This window comes from Rutilus rutilus (genome assembly GCF_951802725.1).
Source record: "Rutilus rutilus genome assembly, chromosome: 12".
In the NCBI taxonomy this organism is placed as follows: Eukaryota; Metazoa; Chordata; class Actinopteri; order Cypriniformes; family Leuciscidae; genus Rutilus; species Rutilus rutilus.
The window spans coordinates 41241189-41268647 of NC_140217.1; the positions used below are offsets into that span (position 1 = coordinate 41241189).

Genomic DNA, 27459 nt, shown 5'->3' on the forward strand with positions numbered 1-27459 from the left:
TTTGTATTGTTATATCGTTCCTCTGTGTCGATATTGTTATAGTCGTGGTGTGACTCTGCTGTTCTTTTATATTTACAACGATTCCTAGAAATGTTTATTTATCGTTATAGTTATCGCTGTTGCTGAACGAGACTGATTCTCTTCATATTTTCTTCACATGTGGTTCAGAAATGTCATTTTCTCTTTTTCGTGTTTCCTAACTTTCCTGTTTGTTTGTAGTGATACAGTATTCGAGATCTTCATTAGTTTAATAACCTTCAGTTTCAGTTATTATCATAATTATCATCAGTTATTATCATCATTATCATCAGTTATCATCATTATCATCAGTTATTATTACCTACTGATGAATTCACACTTGTGTTTGTAATTTGCAGTGAAACATTTTGTCTCTAGTCTGCCAATATTATTTCACACATGACAGTAAGTATTAAAAGGTGAGAAATCATAATTGCTCTCATTACAGGATTCTGTTTCGCTCTTAAAGTCTCTTGTTTCTGCTTGCTCTGAATGTGTTTCTGTACGTGTGTAAATCAAAGCATATGTACAGTATTCATGTGATGTATGTTTTATGTATATGTACGTTTATAAATGTAGCACAACATTTCCATCGTCTCCAATGACAATAAAGCTCACTGCGATTAAAACACAAACACTAGATGTACATTTAAATATCTTTATTATTAATATCTAGATGTAATAAGTAGATCTAGATATCAAAAGTCATAGAAATACAAAAATAATTTAAGACATTTAGAAAAATGACATGGTTGCAAACAGTTTAAAGTTTTCCGCCATAAAGCCTCCCGCTGAATATATAAATGTGAACATGTAGTTGGACATTTTGCATCAATAATTTATAAGGTTAAATATCAAACAGTCCTTTAATTTCATTCATAGATGTCATCAGATCTTCTGTCAGCTCCATCTGTGGAAGCTCTTCTTCTGAATTTGTTTTCACACAATTTCACAAGTTTATATCTCACAATTCTGACTTTTTTCCTCAGAATTCCGAGTTTATATCTTACAATTCCAATTTTTTTTCTTCGGAATTCCAAGTTTATATCTCACAATTCTGACTTTTTTCCTCAGAATTCAAAGTTTATATATTACCAATCAGAATTTTTCCTTGGAATTTCCAAATTTATTTCTCACTATTTTGACTTTTTTCCCTCAGAATTCCGAGTTTATTTCTTACAATTCCCAATTTTTTCCTGTGAAATCCTAGATTATATTTCACAATTCCAAAATTTTCCTCAGAATTCCGGGTTTATATCTCACAATTCCTACTTTTTTCCTCAGAATTCCAAGTTTATTTCTTACAATTAAAAATCTTTCCTCGGAATTCCAATTTTTTTCCTCAAAATTAAAACTTTTTCACCTCAGAATTCCGAGTTTAAGTGTTACATTTCTGAGAAAAAAACAATTGCAAGATAAAAAGTAGCAATTACCTTTTTTTTATTATTCCATGGTGGGTTCAGCCACTGATTAGAGGGCTTAAAATATGAAAAGTTCTAAAGTGAGAGTTTGATGTCTGCTGAACGGCTGTACAGCAGTTTCTCACAGCCGTCTCACTCTCTGCTCCAGCATCTCCAGCTGTCGCTCCATCTCTCCGGGCAGGTCCTGGTTAACCTCGCGCTGGAAGTACGCTCGGATCTCCTCCACCTCCCGGGTCCAGAACTGGGCTGAGATGTGGAAGAGCTGATCCAGGTCCAGGTCCGATGGGAGACCTCTGAGGTTCAGGTCGACGGGCACGAACCCGACGGCGCTGGGCATCGCTTCGGCCTCGCCACTCACCCTGCGGAACATCCACTCCAGCACTCGGATGTTCTCCCCGAACCCGGGCCACAGGAACCGGCCCGACGCGCTCTTGCGGAACCAGTTGACGTGGAAGATCTTGGGCAGTTTGGCATCGGGACGATCCTGCATGCTCAACCAGTGCGACAGATACTGACCGAAGTTATAGCCGAAGAACGGGCGCATGGCGAACGGGTCGTGCATGATGACTTTACCTGGACACACAGCAACACACACTGCTTTACTATCTCAACACTTTCATTCACTCTCGTTAGTTAATGCATTAGTTAATATGAACTAATTATGAGCAATACTGTCAGTGCATTAACTCACCTGTGTGTTCGGCGGCCGCCGTGGCTTCGGATCTCATGGCCGCTCCCACAAACACTCCGTGCGACCAATCGAAGGCCTCGTACACCAGCGGGACGCCCTCGGGCCGACGCCCACCGAAGATCACGGCCTCGATGGGAACGCCTTCGGGAGACTCCCACTGCGGGTCGATGATGGGACACTGGCCGGCCGGCGTGCAGAAGCGCGAGTTGGGATGAGCGCACGGCTCACCTGGAAGAGACACGGAGAGAAGTCGTTATCATCGTAGTTCAACGAGTCGGAGTCGAGAAGAGAATCGGAGAGACGTGAGCGACAGAACCGAGTAAATTGTAATTGTGATTACCGTCCTCCGGCGTCCAGGGCCGATTCTTCCAGGACTTCAGTGTGGTTCCCTCGGGCAGATCCTCATCCATGCCTTCCCAGAAAACCCCGCCGGCGCTGGTCTCGGCCACGTTGGTGAAGATGGTGTTCTGGCGGATGGTGTCCATGGCGTTCGGGTTGGTTTTGGTGGAGGTTCCTGGAGCCACACCGAAGAAACCGTTCTCTGGGTTGATGGCTCTGAGATTCCCTTCAACACAACAACAGTGGACGTCAACCCAAAGAGCAAACAACTGCATATTTCTTCTCAGTAATAAACAGATGATGATGCGTTCATATATTTCTTGCAATTGCGAGAAATAAAGTCAGAATTGTGAGATGTAAACTCGTAATTATGAGATAAATGTCGTAATCATCCTATAAAATGTTTTATTCAGTGGCAGAAACAAGCTTCCATTAAAGTCAGTGTGTTTTTTGGATGTTTTTAAAGCTTATTTTCTGCAATAACCCAAAAACCAATTTAAAAATCCTATTGGGTTTTAGTGGGGGGGCTTTATATGTTGCACACCTTCACACACACACACACACACACACCATCACTGAACACTAAACACCACTATCTGTACCTTCGGTGTCGAACTTCATCCAGGCGATGTCGTCTCCCACACACTCCACCTTCCAGCCCGGGAGAGAAGGCTTCAGCATGGCCAGGTTAGTTTTCCCACAAGCACTCGGGAACGCCGCCGCAAAATACTTCTTCTGTCCCGCCGGGTTCGTGATGCCCAGGATCTGCAGGAACACATCATACTCACGTTACTCGTTATAGGAGGAAACACAGTATCTGTGAGTGTGAGTGTTTAATGGAGCTGTCAATCTTCATTGGAAAAATGTTTTAGTGTTGTATTGCAGATGTTCGGATCTTAACTTTCAATTTGAATTTATTTAGTTGCTGTTTTAACATTTTAATTTATGCATTTGCCCAGCTAACAATTTTTGGTTCCCATAACGTTAGTTTTTGGTACCCAGAACATTCTCAGAATGTTAGTTTATGGTTCCCAGAACGTTATTTTTTATGGTAACCACCCAGCAACGTTCTGGGAACGTTATTTTATTGTTACATAAAAATAAAACCAAAAAAGAACGTTCCCCAAACGTAAGTATTTGGTTCCCAAAAAAATAACCAAAAAATAACATTAGGGGAACGTTCTGTGTTAACTGGGTGGCAGACTGATTAGGCAAATGTATCTGTTTTTGCAAGAAATACATATATATGCTGCTTGATATTGCAAACTTTATCATGTAAATGTATTAAAATGTTGTTTTTATTAAATATATTTACACTGAGAGTGACTTCTGTTGAGTTCTGGATGTGATGTGAGTTTATTTGAGACTGACCAGCATGTGTTCGGCCAGCCAGCCCTCCTCTTTAGCGATCCGAGACGCGATCCGAAGAGCGAAACACTTCTTTCCCAGCAGAGAGTTCCCACCGTACCCACTGCCGAACGACACGATGCTCCTCTGGTCCGGGATGTGAGCGATCAGCGTGAGATCCGGGTTACAGGGCCAGTTATTCACCAGCGGCTCTGAGAGAGAGAGAGAGAGAGTTTTTATTTTATTTTTCATTATTATTATTATTTTATTTTTTATTTATTTTTATTGCATAGTGTTATTAATGCTTTGGCAATGTAAAGATTTCTTTCACCATGCCAATAAAGCTATTTGAATCTTGGAGAGAGAGAGAGAGAGACAGAGAGAGAGAGTGAGAGAGACACAGAGAGAGTGAGAGAGAGAGAGTGAGAGAGACACAGAGAGAGTGAGAGAGAGAGACAGAGAGAGTGAGAGAGACACAGAGAGAGTGAGAGTGAGAGAGAGAGACAGAGAGAGTGAGAGAGACAGAGATCCATGAATCTCACTAGTACTCACTCTTGAGGGGAAGTGGGCATCCGACAGAGTGAAGGCATCTCACGAACTCCCCGTTCCCGAGTGCGTTCAGAACGGGTCTGCCCACGCGGGTCATGATCCTCATACTGGCCACAACATACGGGGAGTCGGTCAGTTCCACGCCAATCTTCGAGAGCGGAGACCCGACCGGACCCATGCTGAACGGGATCACGTACATCACACGACCTGAGGACGTACATTACGGGAACGTTACATCGTATCATTCTTCAAACATTATGAGAACGTTACATTCTATCATTATTCAAACATTACGGGAACGTTACATTGTATCATTACATTCAACATTATGAGAACGCTTTGAAATCGCTGGTGTTTCTGACGTCACAAACTAACTTGTAACCAATCAGATCAACGTGTGATCGTCAACCAGTGGATCTCTGAGCTGAGTGAGTGAGTGGAGGCGGGGTGAATTTGCATATTCATAGAAACGCGGCTCATTTGCATATTCATAGAAATGCGTATACTAAATGAGGCAAGGGTGTCGAGTTACATTCAAGATATTTTAAGGCATGACGATTTAAATGTGTCATTTTGGTGAGTTAAAGGGAGTTTAAGGGATAAAATGATTGGCTACCGGGGGACTTTAAGGTTCCTGGACACTCGTGTACCTTTCATGCATCCGGGGAAGCGCAGGTTCATGGCTTTGTCCCATTCCTCGGGTGACATCCATCGGCCGAGTTCACTGACGCCTCCTCCTCGAGGTGAAGGAACCGTGTCTCGCTGCTCCGGGGTCACGATCACCGTCTTACTCTCGACTCGGGCCACGTCTCGTGGGTCTGTGCGCGCCAGCCAGCTGAAGAACACCAGAGAAACTCTCAAACACTGGAAAACTGCAGTCACACCTGATCTTGATCTGCAGTCACACCTGATCCTGATCTGGAAAACTGCAGTCACTCCTGATCCTGATCTGGAAAACTGCAGTCACACCTGATCCTGATCTGGAAAACTGCAGTCACACCTGATCCTGATCTGGAAAACTGCAGTCACTCCTGATCCTGATCTGGAAAACTGCAGTCACACCTGATCCTGATCTGGAAAACTGCAGTCACTCCTGATCCTGATCTGGAAAACTGCAGTCACTCCTGATCCTGATCTGGAAAACTGCAGTCACACCTGATCCTGATCTGGAAAACTGCAGTCACACCTGATCCTGATCTGGAAAACTGCAGTCACACCTGATCCTGATCTGGAAAACTGCAGTCACTCCTGATCCTGATCTGGAAAACTGCAGTCACACCTGATCCTGATCTGGAAAACTGCAGTCACTCCTGATCCTGATCTGCAGTCACTCCTGATCCTGATCTGGAAAACTGCAGTCACTCCTGATCCTGATCTGGAAAACTGCAGTCACTCCTGATCCTGATCTGCAGTCACTCCTGATCCTGATCTGGAAAACTGCAGTCACACCTGATCCTGATCTGGAAAACTGCAGTCACTCCTGATCCTGATCTGGAAAACTGCAGTCAATCCTGATCCTGATCTGGAAAACTGCAGTCACTCCTGATCCTGATCTGGAAAACTGCAGTCACACCTGATCCTGATCTGGAAAACTGCAGTCACACCTGATTCTGATCTGCAGTCACACCTGATCCTGATCTGGAAAACTGCAGTCACACCTGATTCTGATCTGCAGTCACACCTGATCCTGATCTGGAAAACTGCAGTCACACCTGATCCTGATCTGCAGTCACACCTGATCCTGATCTATGATGTGCTCCAGCACTGATGAAAGGCTGTTTAACCCTCTGCTGCTCTTCACATGTAAGAAGTCATCATTTTAGGTCAAAAATGCCTGAAGAGCAGCAGAGGGTTGAACTTTCACCTCTTCACTATCATGAGTTTGTGTTTATCCTGTCAGAGAGGACGAGTGTCGTACCAGTTGTTGTACTTGTGTAGTTGTGTGATGACGCCCTGTTCCTCCAGCAGACTCAGCACGGCCCGGTTCTCCTCGTCGGATCCGTCACAGATGTGGAGCGAGTCCGGCTGGCAGAGATTCACGCTGTTCTCGATGAACTCTCGCAGCACTGGACTCAGATCCGCCGGGACGTCCTGCAGGACTCGGGACTCGGCCCGGTTCTGAGACTGCAGCTGAGGAGGCATGATGATGATGACGAGGAGTCCTGCAACACACCAGCGTTATTCTCACACACCAAACCTGAGACCAAGACTACAACTATCGGTCAAAAACATTTACATAAACTGAAATAAAATGAAAAATTCATAATAAATGAAAAACTAAAACGAAACGAAACTAACAGCAGTTACTGAAAAACTAACTGAAATAAAACAATTATTAGCAAAAATAAATGATTTCGTTATTAATAAGCTGAACTGTGTTGGAAGATCTGAGCTGTGGCGGTTTAGCGAAATATGGAGCTTATTTTTACTGTTAAGTTGTAATAATTTGGTTCTTTGTTCAATCTGAAACTATTATTTTATTTTTATTATTAAGATGTCTATCTAAACTAAAACTCACATAACCATTAATGAAACTAACAAAAACTAAACTGAAATTTAAAGCAAAATTGAAAACGATATTAAAATAAAAATAATTTAAAAAATGCTAAATTTAAAAATGCAATAACCTTGCAACACACACACACACACACACACACACACACACACTCACATCAGCCTTCAGTGGGTGTTTTTTTCCTCACTCTAATCATGCATGCTGTTTAATTAGAACCGTACACTGACCCCCAAACATCATCATCATATCTATCAGTTATAAACCCCCAATTTATACAATGAAATATTAATATTATAAAATTAGTTTCTATTTAGTTTCAGTATTATATTTTATTCATCTTACTTTAGTAATGTACTCTAATGTTTCAGAAAACATTCAAAAGTAACGTTCCATAATGTTTGAAGAATGATTCAGTGGAATGTTCCCTTAACGTTCGCATAACGTTTTTAAAACATTTATAAAGCTGCACCTTTTTAAACATTAAGAAATATTTCAGTTCATCATTTAATCATTGGAACTTTGATGTACTGTTAAATGCGTTATTTACTTAATAATGTAATAGTTCACATTTTTAAGAAAGTAATGTTTAATCAAATGTAATATATTTAACAGATTAATAACTAATATTGTTATATATTATAATATATAAATATAACAATATAATATATTTTAAAATATATATTTTATAATGAAATATATATGTATGAATTTTATTCATTTTAATCTAATTTTACAGTTTTTCTCCAGATTTTTCCCCAGTTTGAAATTCTGCACTCAAATATTATTCTTGTCCACACAGAATAAAACAGTCTCATCCACTGCACACTGTAGAAGTTTACCTTAAGTGTTGTAGAAGTAAATCAGCAGCTCTTCATCAGTCAGTGAGGATGAGGAGGGTCATCAGTGTTCTGCTCAATGAGTGTGACAGTCAGTCTTATATACTGACCTGAGGAGGAGGAACACACACACACACACACACACACACACCGAACGAACGCATGTCGTGGCTTCAGTTAATCATTGAATCAATTCACTGTTCGTTTGGGAAAATACCTGATCGGACCAGAGCCTAAATCGACCTTTGACCCGTTCCGACGTGATGCAACAGCTGAACATGCAACGTCACGGAGGAGGAGTGACGTCGTGTGCAGCTCGCGCGCTGATTGGTCGGTGAGCTGGAGGCTCGTCCGCGCGCACACTCAGCACTTTCTGCGAGAACAAAAACACATGTTAACATTTTATGATGATGAATTATTCAGTCATCATGTTATAACAGCCAACTTCTTTTACTTACTTACTTACTTACTTTAATAATTTTAAACATTTCCTTTCTGTAAATGAGTAAAGGTTTTCTTTATCTGGAGGACATTTAAACTGCTCGGATAAAGTGAACTAGAGAGCAAAATCAGAAACTTGATTTATTTCAGTGTTACTGGAAGAGCGTTTGTTCATAACTTCGAGAGAACCTGAACAGCTAAAGTTATAAGTGTAAGTTGCCCGTATGTATAACTGGAATTGGCTCGCCATAAGAACATTATGCTGAAACATGTGGAGAAATGAGACATTATGTGACTGTCATAAGATGAAAACAAACAAACTCAAACATGTAGAACAGGATAAGAAGAGTACGTGACAGGCTTATCTGAAGACTTGTGCTTGTTTTGGTCAAAGACCCTCTAATGCAAAGCCTTAAGTCACAAAGAGCGCAGAACACAGAAAGATAAGAACCGGATGGCTTTAACAACACCTGATAATCTGTGATAAATACAGTCAATGAGCAGCTGTGTGTTATTCAACAGCTTCAGTTATCCAGCAAACGCTCATACTGTCATATTCTGTGTTCTTGTTTATCATCTCAGATCATCAGCTCATGCTCTGCCTTAAGAAAATGTATTACATACATTTTTTCCTGGCCATTAAACAGGGAGTTATGACACCAACATTTTGGATACCCGTGAAAATTCATAATTCTCTATTCCAATTTCCGACACCACAGCTAAAACTACTAGCCTAACTATTATACATTTAAATGAAAGACAAGAGTCAGTAATAAAGTAAAAACAAATAATCAAATTACAAGCAAAAGCACAAATAAACATAACAAAGATACAAATGAAATAAAAGTGCTTTTTTTTAGGAATCTAACAGTAGTTTTCAGGCACAGAAATTTAATAAAGTAAGCAAATGTAAAATAACATTGCATATTTTTCACTGTAAAGTAAACATCCTTATTAATTAATCCTCATTAAAGTTCCAAAAGTTATTCAGTGAAGAGTGATTTTTTCTGTCCTTTGTTGTTTGATTAACGTTATAAACGCAGACAGCTGCAGGAATATTAGGCCGCTGTCGCTTTAAGAGCGAATGCACAGATCTAATACACTGACACTGTTACACATGCATTTACATTCTCAACTGTTTACGTTCACTTAAGACAAAACCCACTATATTTACTAGGATACTCACTAGTTTTTGACATATTTGTGTGTGAATCTGTGCATTTCACGTGCATGCCAGTGATGCGCGGGTTAATCCGAAATGAGCGGGTGCCTGCGGTCACCCGCGGTTACCCGCGGTTACGAGTCATCCAAAAATATTTTTAATGATATTCGGGTCGCGGTCGGTCGGGTCGTTTGAAATAAAGATGCCAATTAAACCTTTGTAATTTATATATTACTAGACACTATTTTCAATGAAATACATAGGTCTACACTTTATTGGCTGAATAACTGGCAAGAAGTACGATGACGCACGAGGTCAGTCTGCAGGTAGAGATGGAGGCGGCAAGAGAAAAGGTGAAGATTGGGGAGTGGAAGCTGTGGGAGTGTGGGAGACATTTGCCGAAATAATGAAAGATGATGACCAAAGTGCTGGTTTTGTCATGTGTACTTCTTGCGATGCTATTTGATAGCCACAAAACTGGCACGACCAACCAGGCACGGCGCCAGGATTCCAGTTTTGGATAAGCCAGACCAATTGTGGGTGGGCCTTAAATTAAAAACGTTAAATAAAAAAATAAAAAACGTTATCCAATCACTGCTTAACTTAATAAAAAAAATATTGATATATTAATAATATTGTTATTATCTGTGCGTGCGTATACATAATATAGATTTTAATAGCTTGATGCTCTTTAAATATTTTGTTGCATTGTTAAAAGTTTCGGTGCATATGGACCTATCCGCGATCGCTCTCCATGGTTCTGACCAAAGAAGAGCGCTTTGGAATCTCCATTACGCATCATACCTGGGCTGCATTTTCCGAAAATATTGTCTATTAGCGCTACGAAGACTCTTAAGGTATAACTTAACTAAAGGTATACTACCACTAATGTATAGGCTATCATTGCTAGGCGTCTTCATCATCCACTCGCGAGGCAGAGCTGCTGAGAGGCAGAGGCGCTGGCGCCCTCCTAGCAACTGCGCTGTTTTTGGTAAAACATGATTTTGACAACGTTTTGTTTTATTGAAAACTCTTTTTAAAAGATTTTCGTTTTGTATAAATTGTATCTTAATTTTGATCAATGTTTTATCAATCAATTATCTACTTTTAAACGAAAATATTCAAACCAAAATAAATAGGCTACTCTCTGATTATGTAATCCAAATGAAATGTGCATTTCTCTCTGGCATTCATGGCGAGTCCGAATTGTCAACTTCATCTTTGCAGCGACACAGAAAACACCAGTTTATTACTAAAAAATTAAATGTCTCCTTGCTAAGACACATTCATAATCATTACTGGTTCTTTGTGGCAAGCTTTATGCGTGCGGTCATAACGCTTACACTCTAAAAAATGCTGGGTTGTTTTAACCCAATGTTGGGTCAGATATGGACTAACCCAACGTTGGGTTAAAAATGCAATTTAAAAATGGACAAACCCAGCCGTTGGGTTACATTTTTAATGTAACCAATGCAATTTGTCCATTTTTTAATTGCATTTTTGTCCATTTTTGATTTTGTCCAAAATGCAATTTGTCCATTTTTAAACTGCATTTTTTAACCCAACATTGGGTTAGTCCATATTTGACCCAACATTGGGTTAAAACAACCCAGCATTTTTTAGAGTGTATTATCCATAGGCTATAGCCTATTTAAGTAGGCTAATTAAATTAATATAAAGGGGCGATTTGTCCACGAATGGCTTAAATTAACAACTATTAGTCGACTAGAAGAAAAAAATAATTAGCCGGAGGTATTTAGCCATATATAGCCAGCTTTTTCAAATTGTTGTTAAAACTAAACATTTAGACTATTTACAAATTATGAGCTTATTGACGATTTTTTATAATTCTTGACAAAATTAGAATAGCCTAGGCTATATTCTTTTTTTTCCCAACGACGCAACGAAGAGCATTTACTACTTTTAAAAAATGCGGGTCAGGAAGCGGGTCGGGTACAATATTTTCTTTTTCTTTTTTTTGCGGTCCGAGTTGCGGGCGGGTTAGTTTAAAACGTCGGTCGGGTGCGGGTTGTTTATACATTGACCCGCGCATCACTGGTGCATGCATTGTTAGAATTCATAAAAATGTTCCTCGCCAACTCCGATTAACACTCGTATTTGGTGTTATTTTAGGCGCTGATTTCTAGAGACAGTACATGCTGCAACTCAACTCGTTATATTTAGTTTCTTTTGCATGGGCTTTTTTGAGTTTTACTTGCTTCCCAAAAGTTGAGAACTTTTTTTAATTTAGTCACTTGAAATACACTGGACAGATCAGTCGGATAAACACAGATGAAAATCATTTTTCATGCAGAGATCTGCAGTTCTGACCGCATGTGTTACAGTGACTCAGGAAGAGCAGATAAGCGCTGTAAAAACACTTGTGAATGAACACACATCTCTCCGATAACCTTCTGCGTTCTGCAGATCTTTGTCAAGTATAAGCTGTGATGGTCTTTGAACTCTACATGTTCATCTGTGAATCAACTGAATCATATAAAGCTGCTCTGATCCAACAACACCAGCGCAGATGCGACTGAACCCAATGCATGTTTGGCCTCTGATGACACACATAATCTATAGAATACATGTTGCAACTCAAATGTAAGCATCTGTTCTGATATCTTGTTTACGAGCAGTTATGATGTGAAATCATTTACAGCTTGTATATGGACATATGAATAGTTCACAGAAAACAGTGTTTCCAGCCGAGAGCCTCCTGAAAATGTCAAGCCACATTTATTTGAAACAGTAGATCAGTTCAAAGCAGGACAATAACAGTGTAAAATTCATCAGTTTAGTCATTCAGATCAAGTCACTTGAACTGCTGCTGCTTGTGAGAAATACTATGGTAGGCCTACAGTGATGATATCACATAATAATGCACAGAACTTTATTATAAACTGTGTGACTGGATGATTACCATATTAATTTATAATCGTATTTTGGCATGTTTCATGTTTGAAAAAATGACCACAATGATGCCAAAGTACTTCATTAGTAGTGAATAGTGATTTGAACTGATTCTCCGACTGACAGCTCGTTCCTCTGCCGTCGAGCGCCACCTGCCGTCCGAATCACTCCTGCACGCTAATGAATAGAGTAGATATTTTAGGGAATATATTATTTTATTTGTTAGTATTTAAAAAACAACCTCATATTAAAATGTAAACACAAAAAGTAATATTTAATCATTGAGTGTAGCTGTTGCACGAGGCTCTAAAACATATACAAAGTGAATGTTTATTTTGTTTGTTATAATATATATATATATTATAGCTTTATAACTATTTATTATAAATGTATATATATACACACACACACACAATTTTTATTCATATTTTAAAAAGATCTAAATATGTAAACAAGTAGGTAAAAGTAGGTGCAACCACAGACTCATTCCGGCGCGATCATCATCACATAAACTTAGTTCCGCTTGACATTCGTTCCACGGCTCGAGTGCCAGAAGCGAACCGGGTCATGAGTGCCGATAATTCCCGATCCGATGTTCTTCTGCCGTTGCGGAACCTCAGTAACTCGGTGAGATGCAGCAGAGATCGAGTGAGAGGTATGACGACATCCTGACTCTTTACTTCACCACAGACTTTAGCTGTTGTGTGACGGCTAACGGCTAACTGTGTTCTGCGCGATAACAGTCCGATATAAACAATATATTAAACTCATTCACACACACACACACACACACACACACACACACTCTCTCTCTCTCTCTCTTTCACGCACACACACACAAATACACACACTCTCTCTCTTTCACGCACACACACACACACACACACACACACACACACACACACTGACTATAATGTGTGAAGCTCATAGTGTTTATTAACACTCTTTATGTTTTCAGATGGAGAGTCGAATGAATCCAGCGGGACGTTCAGCTTGTCAAACTTCTGGGAGATTCTGAGTTCAGTGTTTGTGATGATCTTAATGTGAATGTGAATATGAATATGTATATTATTTATCTGCGCAGTGACATCACTCGTGTTCTTCTCATTTCACAGATGATGCTGTAAAAGCAACGTCTCAAGAAGCAACAAAACTCAGTTTAATCTTCTCGAAGCCGCCGACACCGTCAGAGGAGGTGCGTACGACTGACCTTTGACCCTCTTCAGAGCATCAGACTGACCTTTGACCCTCTTCAGAGCATCAGACTGACCTTTGACCCTCTTCAGAGCATCAGATTAATGCTGTCTGTCATCCAGTGCTGTTGTATTTGACCTTTTGTTGCCTGTAATAGTGTTGCTCTGTTTCTCACTCCAGGACTGTGCAAAAATATCTGAATGTGTCCAGAAGAGTGTGTTGACCTTGTCCACCGTTTACTTCTGGTTACCAAAGAGCCACGGTAACTATACCACTAATACCACAGCATTATAACCTGTAATGAACTCAGCAAGCACACAGATAAAGTGAAAGGTTAGATCTGCACCTGACGTGCCTAATTTCAAGTCATGTCTGAAAACCTACTTTTACTCACTTTCTTTTTTAATAATCAGTAATTTGTGCCATGCTTTTTAGGATGTATTCTAGGAATGTTTTAGTTTTCTCCATGTCTGACGTGTTCTTGTGTTCTTCTGAAGCTTTGTCAGCTTCGGCTGTATAAATTGTGCTATATAAATAGACTTTGACTTGACTTGAAAGTCCTTTATTTCAGGACCACTGCTGTCAAATACGATTGACAGTTAGCATACAGTTTGGATTAGCGGTATGGTTCAGTTCTGGGCAGCCTAGCATGGATAAGAGCAGCAATAACCCTCCTTAGGGTGAACAGAACAGAACTAACATGAATGTATTCCAGATATCATTAATATAGATTTTAAAGTACTACATAATTTGAGACTTTATTCTGATTCGAGGGGAACAGAACGCCAGATCCTGACTGAGACAGGTGGAGCTGTGGAGGGAGGAGGGTGATCCGCTCCTGAGAAACGCGAGAGCTGCTGATAATACTGATGAGATTATATATGTATACAGAGATCAGTGTTTCCCCTAGGTTTACAGGTTTGGGGGGGGGGGGGGGGGGGGGGGGTTGGTTGGTTTGGGGAAAATTGACACAGACGCTATCTATCTATCTGTCTATCTGTCACATAAATTGGTTGTCTGGGAGGGTAATGGTTTGTAAAAGTTAAAAAATGTTAACATAAGATATCTCTTTAAAAAAAAAAAATAAACATATTTAAATCTTTTTAAAATTGACTTTTGCAAATAACCTTTGTTAAATTTATAGAAGTATTTGTTAATATTAATGGACCAGAGCTTAAATAGTTTTATTTTTTAACTAACAACTAAAAAAAGATTTATAAATACTAACCAATATATATATATATATATATAAATTTTAAATGGGCTTTTTTTATGAGAAGTTTTTATTTCTATGATGCATTTATTGGAGAGAATAATCCTGTCAGACGCACCACTGCTGTGAACGCGCGTTCACGTAAACACAATTTAAACAATGTATTATTCAATACATTACTTCTATATAATTATATATTAAGTTGCTCAAGCAAGTGGTAAAATATTTAACCATGTACTTATATTAAAATCTTTTGTATTTAAATTTTAATACAATAAATCTTGCATGTCACAAAGAACTTGTTTTTCCACCTCCACGAATAAGACGAGTGTTGTTGTTCATTATGTCGCCTTGTTGAGGTAAATTGTAGTTCCCTATCAAGGCTACGGAACTCGACATTACGGATGTCGTATATGGGAACTCCTCTCATCCTTCACTTCCGCTGAAATCTTATAGGCTAACGCCAGCAGAGCTGGCCAATTGACGCAAATACGCAAATACTGAAACACCGTTGCAGTTATAATGCAAGTGCAGCGTCAATTCCCTTCAGAATCTCTCTCTTCACGCTTAAATCGTGTGCTAGAAAGCTGATACTACAAACTTGGATTATTCGCCGTCGTTGAAGTTGCGTCGGAGATACTCGCACTGTCTCCTGCATCCGATGGCAACTACTTGCAACGTATGCTCGGGCCCCATCGCCCCCCCCGACACGCACCTGTTCTGCATCGCGTGCTTGGGGCTGGCCCACGCTGAGTCAGCCCTCGGGGACGGAGGGTCCTGCGACCACTGCGCGGATTTATCCCTTCGAGCCCTCAGAGCCAGGAGGGACGAGGCTCGCGCAGCAGCGGGAATTGGGCCTACCGCCGCCTTTGAGCCGCTGGTAGCCCCCCCCAACCGTAGAGTCGAGGTTCGCTCCCCGGTGAGCTTCCCCGACCCCACCTTTCAACCCCCTCGCGACGTCGCTGACTTCGTTTCTTTCGGGGTGAGTGAGGAGGACGACTCCATGTCGCTGTCAGCCTCCGAGAACGACTGGGGTGCGGAGCAGGCCGCACCGCTGGCGGCCGCGGAGCAGGACACCCCTGCGGACCTGCAGGACGAGCTCTTCCGTGTCCTCTCTAAGGCCGTCGAGGAGCTGGACCTCGACTGGAAAGCTCCTGATGAACCATCTAAGAGCAAATTGGATACGTGGTTCCTACAATCGAGCCGCCGTCAGGCCGCTTCGAAAAGGGGAACACCGTTTTTTCCCGACGTGCATGAGCACGTGGTGAAGTCGTGGGCGGCCCCGCAATCGGCGCGCACCCTCACTTCCACCCAGGCTATGTTTGCCCCCGTGGACGAGGCGGGGGACCACGGCTACCTCGGCATCCCTCCCGTCGAGGAGACCGTCGCCGCTCATCTCTGCCCGTCGGCTCCCGCCCTGGGCTCGGACCGCAGCCTGCCGTCCCGAGCCTGCAGATTTACGGCCCACCAGGCCAACAAGGCCTTCGGTGCCGCGGGGGAGGCGGTATCCGCGCTGCACGCTATGGCCCTTCTCCAAGTGCTCCAGGCAAAGCAGCTGAAGTCTCTGGATGGCGCCGCCTCTATTGACGCTGACGCCATCCGGGATCTCCGTTCGGCCACGGACCTCGCGCTCCTGGCCACGAAGCGCTCGGCCCAGGCGATCGGCCGTTCTATGGGTTTCCTCGTGGTCCTCCACAGGCATCTGTGGCTCACCCTGTCAGACGTGCAGGAAGCCGACAGGAAGACGCTCTTGAACGCGCCCATTTCCCCTGCAGGCCTGTTCGGAGACGCCATGGAGAAAGTAACCGAGCGTTACTCCGAGACGCAGAAAAAGGCCAAAGCTATGAGCCACGTCATTCCGCGAAGGGCGCCGCCGCCGCCGCCGCAGCCGCAGCCGCGCTCTCGTTCTTCCTCAGCCTCAGGCCGCCAACCCCAGGCTGCGGCCAGAAGACAGACAGCGCCCCGCCCGGGACAGGATGCCCGTAAAGGCCGCAGCGGTCCGTGGCAAGGGGCGGGTAACAGGAGGACGCAGAGGAGCCCGCGCAGAAAGCCCACCGCGTCCCCTGCCAGGCCCAAGCAGTCGTCCTGACCGCTCGGGCAAGAGGAGGAAAAAGCGCCAGGCCGGCCCCGCGTGCAAGCGGCGCGCTCTAGTGCACTTCGTCCCTCAGAGTTCTGTGAGCGACGCGTGCAGTTGTTCTGTGTGTGTAAATGTTGTGAATGTTGTTCAAATAAAGCAAATTACTACTTCACAAACAGAGCTTTTTTCTCCTCTTGCACCACACACTGTGTTACCCGCCCTGCCCTCGAGCAGCGCAGAGTCACGGTCAATAACTACCCCCAACACTCACATAGCGGCCATGACCGCAGCGGCGATGACCGCAGGTTTAGATCAGCCCTCGCTCAGTCGTTTCCAGGCAGCGTGGGAAGCTATTCCGGGCATTTCGCCGTGGGTGTTGAATATAATTCGGCGCGGGTACACACTTCAGTTCAAACGCAGACCACCCCGCTTTCGCGGCGTAATTCAGTCATTAACTTTGCCCCAAAACGCTCGCGTGCTGAGGCAGGAAGTGTGCAGCTTGCTCGAGAAAAAGGCTATAGAACCAGTTCCCCCGAGCGAACGGGACAGCGGGTTCTACAGCCGCTACTTCGTTGTGCCGAAGAAGGGAGGGGGTCTCCGCCCCATTCTGGATCTGAGACCTGTCAACAGAGCGCTTCACAAACGCGCCTTCAGGATGACAACACTGAAGCAAATCCTGGCGCAAATTCGCCCCGGGGATTGGTTCGCTTCAGTGGATTTAAAGGACGCTTACTTTCACATTCAGATAGTGAAACGTCACAGACGATTCCTGAGGTTTGCGTTCGAGGATTCGGCGTACCAATATACGGTGCTTCCGTTTGGACTGGCCCTAGCCCCCCGAACGTTTTCAAAATGTGTAGACGCGGCACTTTCACCCCTCAGATCGAGCGGAATGCGCGTCTTGAACTATCTGGACGACTGGCTAGTTCTCGCTCAGTCGAGAGAAACGCTGGTCAGCCACGTGAATGCCCTCCTTCGACACTTGGAGATGCTCGGGTTGAGGGTGAACGTCCAGAAAAGTGTGCTCACACCGAGCCAGACGATAACATTCCTGGGAGTGTGCTTGGATTCGGTGAGAATGAGAGCGCGCCTCTCCCCCGAGCGAGCGGAGGCTCTGAGTTCTTCTCTCGGTCTCTTCAGACCTGGCAGGCTCGTCCCACTGAAAGAGTTTCAGAGACTACTGGGACGGATGGCAGCGGCTTCTTCGGTGTGTCATCTGGGGCTGCTGCATATGAGACCGCTTCAACACTGGCTGAAAGCGCGCGTTCCCCCGAGCGCGTGGTATTCTGGCCACAGGCGCGTTATGGTCACCAGCGGATGCGCCCGCGCCCTGGCCCCGTGGAGGAACCCAGATCTCTTCAGCTCAGGGGTCCCTATGGGCTTAGTGACCCAGCGAGTGGAGGTCCTGACGGACGCTTCATCCACCGGATGGGGAGCGGTCTGCTTGGGCAAGCCCGCCTCGGGTCGGTGGTCAGAGAAGCAGATGGAGTGGCACATAAATCGCTTGGAACTGGAAGCGGTCTCTCTAGCTCTAAAAACCTTCCGGTCTCAGCTGGAGCAGCGGCATGTGTTGATTCGGACAGACAACACCTCCGTGGTTTCGTACATAAATCGCCAAGGCGGTGTACATTCCAAAGCCCTATTCAGGCAGGCGGAATCCCTTCTGCTATGGGCGGACCGGTTTTTCCTCTCGGTGAGAGCGGCGCACATCCCCGGTGTTCTAAATCGCGGGGCGGATATGCTCTCGAGAAGCGGGATTCCCCAGGGGGAGTGGAGGCTTCACCCCGGGACGGTTCAGCTGATATGGAATCGTTTCGGCAGGGCGGAGGTCGACCTCTTTGCAACGAGCGAGAACGCGCACTGTCAGATGTTCTTCTCGCTGTCCCGTTCCCCCCGGGAGGTGGACGCGCTGACTGCGCGATGGCCGAGAGTCTGTCTCTATGCCTTTCCTCCGGTGAAAATTTTGCCCATGGTGTTGTGCAAAATCAGGGAGGAGAAGGCGGCGGTGACTCTGGTAGCCCCGAACTGGCCGAATCAGCCCTGGTTCGCGGATTTGGTAGAGTTGCTAGCAGGGCAGCCATGGGAGATCCCGCTCAGGAAGGACCTTCTGTCTCAGGCGAGCGGAACGATCTGGCATCCCAGCCCCGCGCTGTGGAGCCTCCATGTGTGGCCGCTACAGGGTCGCTGAGCGGGCGGGACGCGCTGCACTCGCGGGTTTTGAATACCATCGCGGAGGCGCGAGCTCCGTCCACCAGGCGCCTGTATGCTCTGAAGTGGGGTGTGTTCTCTAAATGGTGTCAGGATGTCGGTATAGACCCAGCGGACTGTTCTGTGTCGGATATTCTACGCTTCCTTCAGTATAGGATGGATGAAGGGAGCCTGCCATCCACTCTGAAGGTTTATGTGGCCGCTATTGCCGCGTTTCACCCCCCTGTTGACGGACGACCGCCTTTTGAGCCCCTAGCCTCGATTGCCATTAAGGAGCTATCGATTAAAACGGCTCTGCTTCTCGCTCTCGCCTCGGCGAAGCGGGTTGGGGATTTACAGGCTTTCTCTGTAAGTGAAGATTGTATTCGCTTTGGACCGGGAAACTGTAATGTTACTCTCAGACCGAGACCGGGTTACGTTCCTAAGTCGCTCAATACCCCGTTCAGAGCGCAGATCGTTTCTCTGCCTGCCCTGTCCGCTGAGCCATCAACCTCTCAGGGTTCGGATGCTCAGAGTGCTATTTGCCCAGTCAGAGCGCTCCGAGAATACATTTCTCGCTCGGCAGCGTTTCGACAATCGGACCAGCTGTTTGTGTGCTTTGGTGGATGCAACAAGGGACGGGGGGTCTCAAAACAGAGGCTTGCTCACTGGATCGTGGACGCTATTGTTTTGGCTTATGATTGCCTGGGACAGGAATGTCCCCTGAACATCAAGGCCCATTCGACTAGGGCGATTGCCTCCTCGTGGGCCTGGACTAAGGGTATGTCTATTCAGGATTTATGTCTTGCGGCTGGCTGGTCTTCTCAGAACACGTTTGCCAGATTTTATAAGTTGGATTTACCCTCTGTAGCGTCTCGAGTGCTTTCGGTGAGTTGATCGCTTACACAGCATTAAGAGAGCAGCTCTGCGCTTTGCTCATGAGTTGTTCTGTGTGCTATTTGTGTGTTATACTATTGTCACCGCTATGCGTTGGCTTCTCTGTTGTTGTTGTTGCCCTGTTGGTCTACAGTGCAACCTTCCCCCAGTTATACTGCTCGGGATATGCAAATTCCGGTAGTGTTGGTGTGTTCCTGTGATTGGTCCCTTTGGACCTATCAGAGGTTAGAGGTTCGCTATTTGTCAATCTCGGCCTATCAGGCACTTCCATTCTGGGGGCGAGGTTTGTATTGGGTCTGTTCAGTAGTTTGCTGCCACGGCGGGATTCTATACAGTTCCCATATACGACATCCGTAATGTCGAGTTCCGTAGCCTTGATAGGGAACGTCTCCGGTTACTTTCGTAACCTCGGTTCCCTGAAAGGCAAGGAACGAGACATTACGCTCGCCGCCGTGTTCGCTATTAATTTAGCGTTGTTCGATTCTGAAGGGAATTGACGCTGCACTTGCATTATAACTGCAACGGTGTTTCAGTATTTGCGTATTTGCGTCAATTGGCCAGCTCTGCTGGCGTTAGCCTATAAGATTTCAGCGGAAGTGAAGGATGAGAGGAGTTCCCATATACGACATCCGTAATGTCTCGTTCCTTGCCTTTCAGGGAACCGAGGTTACGAAAGTAACCGGAGACGTTTTCCTTGCTTTAACTCAGTCTTAAAGTGAAAAAGTAGTAATTAATTAAATAAATTTATGGTGAGATTACTACATTTTATTTAATTAATCGCACTTATGGTGAAATTACTACATTTTCAGGTCAATCGGTGTTCATTTTGACCACGAAACATGCGCTGTCACTTTAATTCAGCGTTTGCAGCACAGCAGAAATAGACTCGGTGCAGAAACGATCTCTGCACTGCTGTATACGCACCGCAACTGGAACAGATCGATCATCGACGGACTGCATCCTCGTGCAGTGTGAAAGCTCTGTTAACATGGGTACGGAAAAAAAATACTCACCGCAAACGAAATATATGTGAAACGGGCGTTAGACTTGGAGCAGGAGAGCTACTTCGGCTGCTACTCGCAGTAGGCTAGAGCGAGTGTTGCCATCTTCAGTTCAGCGACACATTTCCAGCCGCGCGCTCTCTGTCCGCTAGTGCTCAACTGTATGTGACGCAAGTGTTTGTTTGTGTGTGAGTGTGCGCACTCATTGGGATAATTGTAAACACAGACAGAAAAGACATGCCATCGTGGAAATAAGATAAATAACATATTACTTAAGGGCCATTTAGGTTTTTTTTAAATAAAATAACAAATTGTAATCTGTCGCTATAAAGAAAATCAAATCAAATTTACTTGACCTCCAAGGGGGGCGGGGGGAGCCGTTAGGAGGGCGGGGCGCCCCCCTTATATAATGGTAGGGGAAACACTGGAGATAGAGTCGTATTCCTGTAGAGACGTGTATCAGCTGAGAGTCACTGATGCGAGCTTGACTAGCGTGACCTGCCAGAACTGACCTTACGCCTGATGTTTGCTTTAGGAGTGACGCTGAGGAAGGCGGTGCGAGACGCGACAGTGGAGGTGCTAGACGAACTCCTTCAGCTGATGGAGGTCATTCTCTCCTCTCCTGTGCACAGGTGACCCTACCTGACCTCACCTGACCCTACCTGACCACACCTGACCTCACCTGACCCTACCTGACCACACCTGACCCTACCTGACCACACCTGATCACACCTGACCCTACCTGATCACACCTGACCACACCTGACCCTACCTGACCACACCTGATCACACCTGACCCTACCTGACCACACCTGATCACACCTGACCCTACCTGACCACACGTGATCACACACACAGTGTCATATATCCCAGTGAAATGCTTCTGGAACAAGAACAAATGTGGGTGGGGCTTGATTGTGTCTGTGAGGAATTGATTGGATAGAGACAGGGCACATTTAGGCCACGCCCACACGTCTTCATTGAGTTTGTATTGTGTGAAGCTGCCTCCATGTTATTTAGGCATGCCTAACCCTGCCTCCATGTTATTTATGACTTATAACAAAAACAGAACGTTGTCTAAAAGCTGCTGTGTGACGGTGTACAGCAAACAAGCTAAAAAACCCAGAAATACGTCTTTATAAGCTGTCGACCCCAAAAAACAAGCGTTAAGGACACAGAAGTGGAGACAGGCACTAACGTGTCATTACTCTGAGAACTAACTTACGCCCACTGGAGGGGAATGTAATCTAAGCTTAGCTTACAGAAATATATTATATAAAACTGACATTTGGATATTTGACTTACCAGTGACTGATTGTTCACTGCACACGTACACTACGTATTAGTGCACACTGAGTGTCAGGATCCCACAGTTTACCCATTCGGTCCAGCCTGAATCCACTTCTGTGTCCTTAAACGCTCGTTTTTTGGGGGTCGACAGCTTATAAACACTTATTTCTGTTTTTTTTTTACTTGTTTGCTGTACACTTTGTCACATAACAGCTGTTAAACATTGTTTTGTTTTTTGTTATAAGTCATAAATGACGAGGAGGCAGCTTCACACAATACAAAGTCAATGAGACGGTTGGATTGTTTCCCCCCCGATGGGCGTGGCTTTCAGATTATGACGCGTGTCGCTCTGTCTCTGTGATTGGATAACCATCCGATGGTTGTGGTTTGCTATTGGCTGATCTCATGTGAGTGACAGGTTATAGCCCCGCCCTCGTCATCAGAGATGCTGCAAGAGGAACTTATTCTGATTCCAGATTAACACACTAATGATCATGATGTGTGTGTGTGTGTGTGTTGTCCTCAGTCTCTCGCAGGAGCAGTTGATGTCGACTGGAGGAGTTTGGGCCGCGTGTGACAAGTTTAATCAGCTGCCAAAAGGTCAGAGGTCAACTAAGAGTTCAGGCGTGTTCATAACCAGAAGGAGAACTGTATTAGTGTCCACAAGATCGTTCTGTTTATTCTCAGATTTGTTGTCTGTCGCTTTAAATTCTCGAGCTCTTTAACGCAGGATGGATTCTGATTGGCTGTTAATGTTTTTATCGTTCATCAGCTGGAAAAAAAATACGATATCATTCCTCTGTGTAGTTATTGTTATAGTTGTGGTGGGATTCAGTTCTGCTTTATTGCTGAACCCTAAGTTTTTGTCACTTTTGATATTTAATGCACATATGAATCAGTGGATTTAAGTAGCCGTTACACACTTCTATCCCGTAGCTCAAACAGAAGATCTCAGCGCTCGCAACGCCAAGGTCAAGGTTCGATTCCCAGGAAATGCATGAACTGATAGAACGCTTTGGAGAAAAGCATCTGCCAAATCCTTAAAAAATGCAATGTAAATAATATGAAACTTATGTTTTATTACAAATTCCTCCATGACTGCAAATATTATCATTGATCGCTCATTTATATAAAACCAGAACTGATTTATTTGACTTCATAATTGAATAATCTTCCTCTTTTGGAGAAACTGAACATGATTTTGAGAGTTTTCAGAAACGCCAATATAAACATACTTGCAACATGATCTCATATTCAGTCTGGAGTAATTCAGATGTTCTAATGTTTCTGAAAGAGTCTCTTCTGCTCACGAGGCTGCGTTTGTGTGATCAGAAATACAGTAAAAACAGTGAAATATTATTCTAATGTAAATCATCTGTTTTCTATGTGAATATTCAGTAAAGTGTAATTTATTCCTGTGATCAAAGCTGAATGTTCAGCATCATTACTCCAGTCTTCAGTGTCACATGATCCTTCAGACTGATTGTGTGTGTGTGTGTGTGTGTGTGTGTGTGTGTTCCTCAGATAACCGCAGTGCAGTGTTGGCCGTCTTGACTTCCTCTGCTGGTTTGGTGAAAGATGCCCTGGAGGAGATGGAGCAGGTCAGAGAACATCTACAACTGTCTTATTGACAATAAATGAAGATTGTTTTCAGTTGTAATGCAGTAAAGTGTGCGAGAGAGAGAGTGAGTGTGTGTGTGTGTGTGTGTGTGTGTGTAATATTGTGCATCAGTATTAATAAGCGATTGCTGGTGTTGTTCTGCGTGTCTGAACTGCTGTTCTTCAGGCCCTGGCTGAGACTCAAGACCCGTTTGCTGACGTCTTGCCTGATGATGATGAAGAGGATGATGAAGGAATGGGAGGCCGTGGGAACCAGGACACGTACTGGTCCCCGTCGGACCGGCTGCTGGTGTGTCAGTGTCGGGGTTTGATGAAGGCATCCGGAGCAGGTCTGCGTAAGCTCTCCTCTGCGGTGCGAAACGCCGGCGATGTGGAGACCGAGGAGAACATCGCACAGCTAGACGACCTCGCAGACGCTGCTAAAGACATCAGTCCCAGGTGCGTCTATCAAAATATCAATCAGAATATTAAAGTCCCTGTAGTCAATCATTTTATCCCTTAAAACTCGTCTTTAATCACCAAAATGACATATTTAAACGTTTTTTCCTTAAAAAAAATTCTTCATATCTTAAAATATCTTGAATGTAACTCGACACCCTCGCCTCATTTAGTATGCGCGGTGCTATGAATATGCAAATGAGCCCCGCCTCCACTCACTCCCTCAGCTCAGAGATCCACTGGTTGACGATCACACATTGATCTGATTGGTTACAAGGTAGTTTGTGACGTCAGAAACACCAGCGATTTCAAAGCGTGTGTTTGAGACTGTCTTTGGTTCACTGCAGTTTTAAGGAGGAAATACTCAGCAATGCTGTCGACTTATGAACTTACACATGCTTTGTCTTAAAGCAGATTAAAAACACCACATACACACATAAACTACATTAAAGCTGGATTTACACCACAGGGGGACTTTAAGATTGAGGCTTGAAGTTTGTCTTCTGTAAAATATAAATAAGCGAACACAGTCTGAGACATTTAAGGATTTGATTGAATGAAGTTGAAATGTTTTGAATGCTTCTAATCTTTTAAATGTTTGTTAAAGTTAGATTTTTTTTGTAATAAATAAATAAATTAGTTTATTCTTCAAGGATTAAATTAATCAAAAGTGACAGTAAAGACATTTATAATGTTACAAAAGATTCTATATCAAATAAATGCTGTTCTTTTGAACTTTCTATTCATCAAAGAATCCTGAGAAATAAAATGTATCAGTTTCCACAAAAATATGAAACTGTTTTCAACACTGATAATAATCATAAATGTTTCTTGAGCATCAAATCATCATATTAGAGTGATTTCTGAAGGATCATGTGACACTGAAGACTGGAGTAATGATGCTGAACATTCAGCTTTGATCACAGGAATAAATTACACTTTACTATATATTCACATAGAGAACAGATGATTTACATTATAATAATATTTCACTGTATTTAAGCATAAGAGACTTTAACAGATGACATCACACTACCCTTTGAGTTTAGTGGTCTCACATGATGTTTAACACTGATAATTAATTCTCACAAGTGTGTGTTTTGCCCTCCAGCGGTGTGTGTGGTTATAATCGCGCATCCGCCCTGACAAGCCCTCTCCACACACGTTAACCCTGATGATGAAGTGTGACAAACGTGATAATGACCTCTCGCTGTGTGTGTTTCCAGTGTTGATGACCTCGCCCTCAGTCTCTACCCCCCCGTGGACCGCCCGGCTGTCAATCATAACGTGAGTCTCAACAGATCGGATAACTTCATCACGCACATGAGACGTGTTCAGACTCCCAGATTCATCATATTCATCATATTGTTTCGTCTCAATACTGATGGCGTCTCCAGGACGCAGGTGTGCCGGCTCATTAGTCACGAGTGACAGGTGCGTCCTGGTGTACGCGACCAGTCAAAAGTTAAGATTTTTTATGTTTTTAAAAGAAGTCACTTCTGCTCACCAAGGCTGCGTTTATTTGATTAAAAATACAAAACAAATAAGTAAAACAGTGAAATATTATTCTAATGTAAATCATCTGTTCTCTATGTGAATATACAGTAAAGTGTAATTTATTCCTGTGATCAAAGCTGAATGTTCAGCATCATTACTCCAGTCTTCAGTGTCACATGATCCTTCACAAATCACTCTAATATGAGGATTTGATGCTCAAGAAACATTTATGATTATTATCAGTGTTGAAAACAGTTACTTACATTTTTATTTCAGGATTCTTTGATGAATAGAAAGTTCAAAAGAACAGCATTTATCTGAAATAGAAGCTTTTATAACATTAAACACCGTTCAAAAGATTCTATTTCAAATAAATGCTGTTCTTTAGAACTTTGTTCATCAAAGAATCCTGATTTTAAAAAATTATAATAATAATTTGAGCATCAAATCATCATATTAGAGTGATTTGTGAAGGATCATGTGACACTGAAGACTGGAGTAATGATGCTGAAAATTCAGCTTTGATCACAGGAGTAAATTACACTTTAAAATAGAAAACAGTTATTTTAATTGTCATAATATTTAACAATAATCCAATAAATGCAGCCTTGGTGAGCAGAAGAGACTCTTTTAAAAAGATTACACATCTTACGGATCCAAAACATTTGAACGGCAGTGTACATGTTCAACAGAGGATCCAGTTCAGAGTGACAGGCTTCTGTAGGTGTGTGTGTGTGAGTGTGTGTGTGTGTGAGTGTGTGTTGGGCTGTAGATTCCAGCACTAATGAAGCATGTGACTGTTGTAGGTGTGTAAACTGGCGTGTGTGCTGAAGAAAGTGCTGGAGATCACGAGGTAAGACTCTGATAACCGCTAGTCCTCCTGAACACACAGCTGACCTCACTTTAATGATCACAGGGTTCGTACGAGTGCTTCAAGTGCTGGAATTTGAAAAACCCTTGAAAACAGACATATTTATGAAGAGTCCTTGAATTATTGGAAGACAAAAGGCTATATTAGAAAATAGTGTTTAATTTGATTGATAAAACAATCTGTTCTCACCCGTCTGATATTGATATAGAGCCATGTCACATGACTATCAGTGTGATATTGCTCATATAATTATTCAAATATATGATACAGCTTTCATTCTTCAGGCCAATATTCAATAAATATATTCAATAAAAATAATTTTGAATAAGGAAAGCGATATCTTTGTCATTGCGTGTGCTGCACTTTATTTGTACGGTTTTGTTTTATTAGGTTTTTATAATCTATTTATCTTTTTTAGATTTTGAAAGATAATTAAGATATTGTCTGATTAGTGAGATCTCTCCTTGAAAAGCAAGAAAGTAGTGCATGAAAAGTCCTTTTTAAGTTTCGTCTGACAGTGTCTGTACGAACCCTGTTACTCTGATCACTTGTCTCGCACTGCTCCAGCACGCAGTCACACGTTTGTTTCCTCTCGATCCGTCATCACTCCCTCATCAATCACGCTTCTCCTCCGGCAGGTCCAGTCACGTCTGTGCCGAGGCCGATGTGTGCTGGGTGCAGTTCCTGAGCGGAGCTGTGGAGCACAACCTGGAGAAGATCCAGTCCCTGCTGAGCCACTGCGGGTCGTAGCGCAGAACCTCCACACACACGCAGAACCTCCACACACACACAGAACCTCCACACACACACACACACACACACAGAACCTCCACAGACACACAGAACCTCCACACACACACAGGACCTCCACACACACAGAACCTCCACACACACGCAGAACCTCCACACACACACAGAACCTCCACACACACGCAGAACCTC

General features: G+C 43.5%; 2 protein-coding genes across 2 annotated transcripts; one reads left to right on the top strand and one right to left on the bottom strand.

The window, feature by feature from the left end:
- Positions 1–662: 662 nt before the first annotated feature.
- On the bottom strand, positions 663–7843 carry pck1 (phosphoenolpyruvate carboxykinase 1 (soluble)). The gene is made up of 9 exons (XM_084425434.1): positions 7720–7843; positions 6284–6527; positions 5016–5200; positions 4369–4572; positions 3841–4028; positions 3072–3234; positions 2471–2695; positions 2131–2358; positions 663–2012 (listed from the first exon to the last, which is right to left on the bottom strand). The coding sequence occupies exons 2-9, from the start codon at positions 6505–6507 to the stop codon at positions 1561–1563; spliced, it is 1869 nt and encodes a 622-aa protein (XP_084281560.1). The 5' UTR covers positions 6508–6527; positions 7720–7843; the 3' UTR covers positions 663–1560.
- Positions 7844–12726: 4883 nt separating this feature from the next.
- Positions 12727–27350, top strand: ccndbp1 (cyclin D-type binding-protein 1). Its single transcript, XM_084426839.1, has 11 exons — positions 12727–12887; positions 13191–13250; positions 13348–13427; positions 13607–13688; positions 21337–21433; positions 22618–22691; positions 23616–23692; positions 23878–24149; positions 25376–25436; positions 26453–26499; positions 27156–27350. Exons 1-11 carry the CDS (start codon positions 12800–12802, stop codon positions 27265–27267), a joined length of 1050 nt encoding a protein of 349 aa, XP_084282965.1. The 5' UTR covers positions 12727–12799; the 3' UTR covers positions 27268–27350.
- The last annotated feature ends 109 nt before the right edge of the window (positions 27351–27459 follow it).

What these genes read in the sequence shown, in the direction of transcription:
- ccndbp1 (XM_084426839.1), top strand. Translation starts at nt 12,800, where the DNA reads ATGAGTGCCGATAATTCCCGATCCGATGTTCTTCTGCCGTTGCGGAAC. An exon ending in GCTAAAGACATCAGTCCCAG is followed by an intron (nt 24,150 to 25,375) that starts GTGCGTCTATCA and finishes GTGTGTTTCCAG; the next exon opens with TGTTGATGACCTCGCCCTCA. An exon ending in AAAGTGCTGGAGATCACGAG is followed by an intron (nt 26,500 to 27,155) that starts GTAAGACTCTGA and finishes CTCCTCCGGCAG; the next exon opens with GTCCAGTCACGTCTGTGCCG.
- pck1 (XM_084425434.1), bottom strand. Translation starts at nt 6,507, where the DNA reads ATGCCTCCTCAGCTGCAGTCTCAGAACCGGGCCGAGTCCCGAGTCCTG. An exon ending in CTACACAAGTACAACAACTG is followed by an intron (nt 5,201 to 6,283) that starts GTACGACACTCG and finishes GGTGTTCTTCAG; the next exon opens with CTGGCTGGCGCGCACAGACC. An exon ending in GGCTGGCCGAACACATGCTG is followed by an intron (nt 3,235 to 3,840) that starts GTCAGTCTCAAA and finishes GTGTTCCTGCAG; the next exon opens with ATCCTGGGCATCACGAACCC.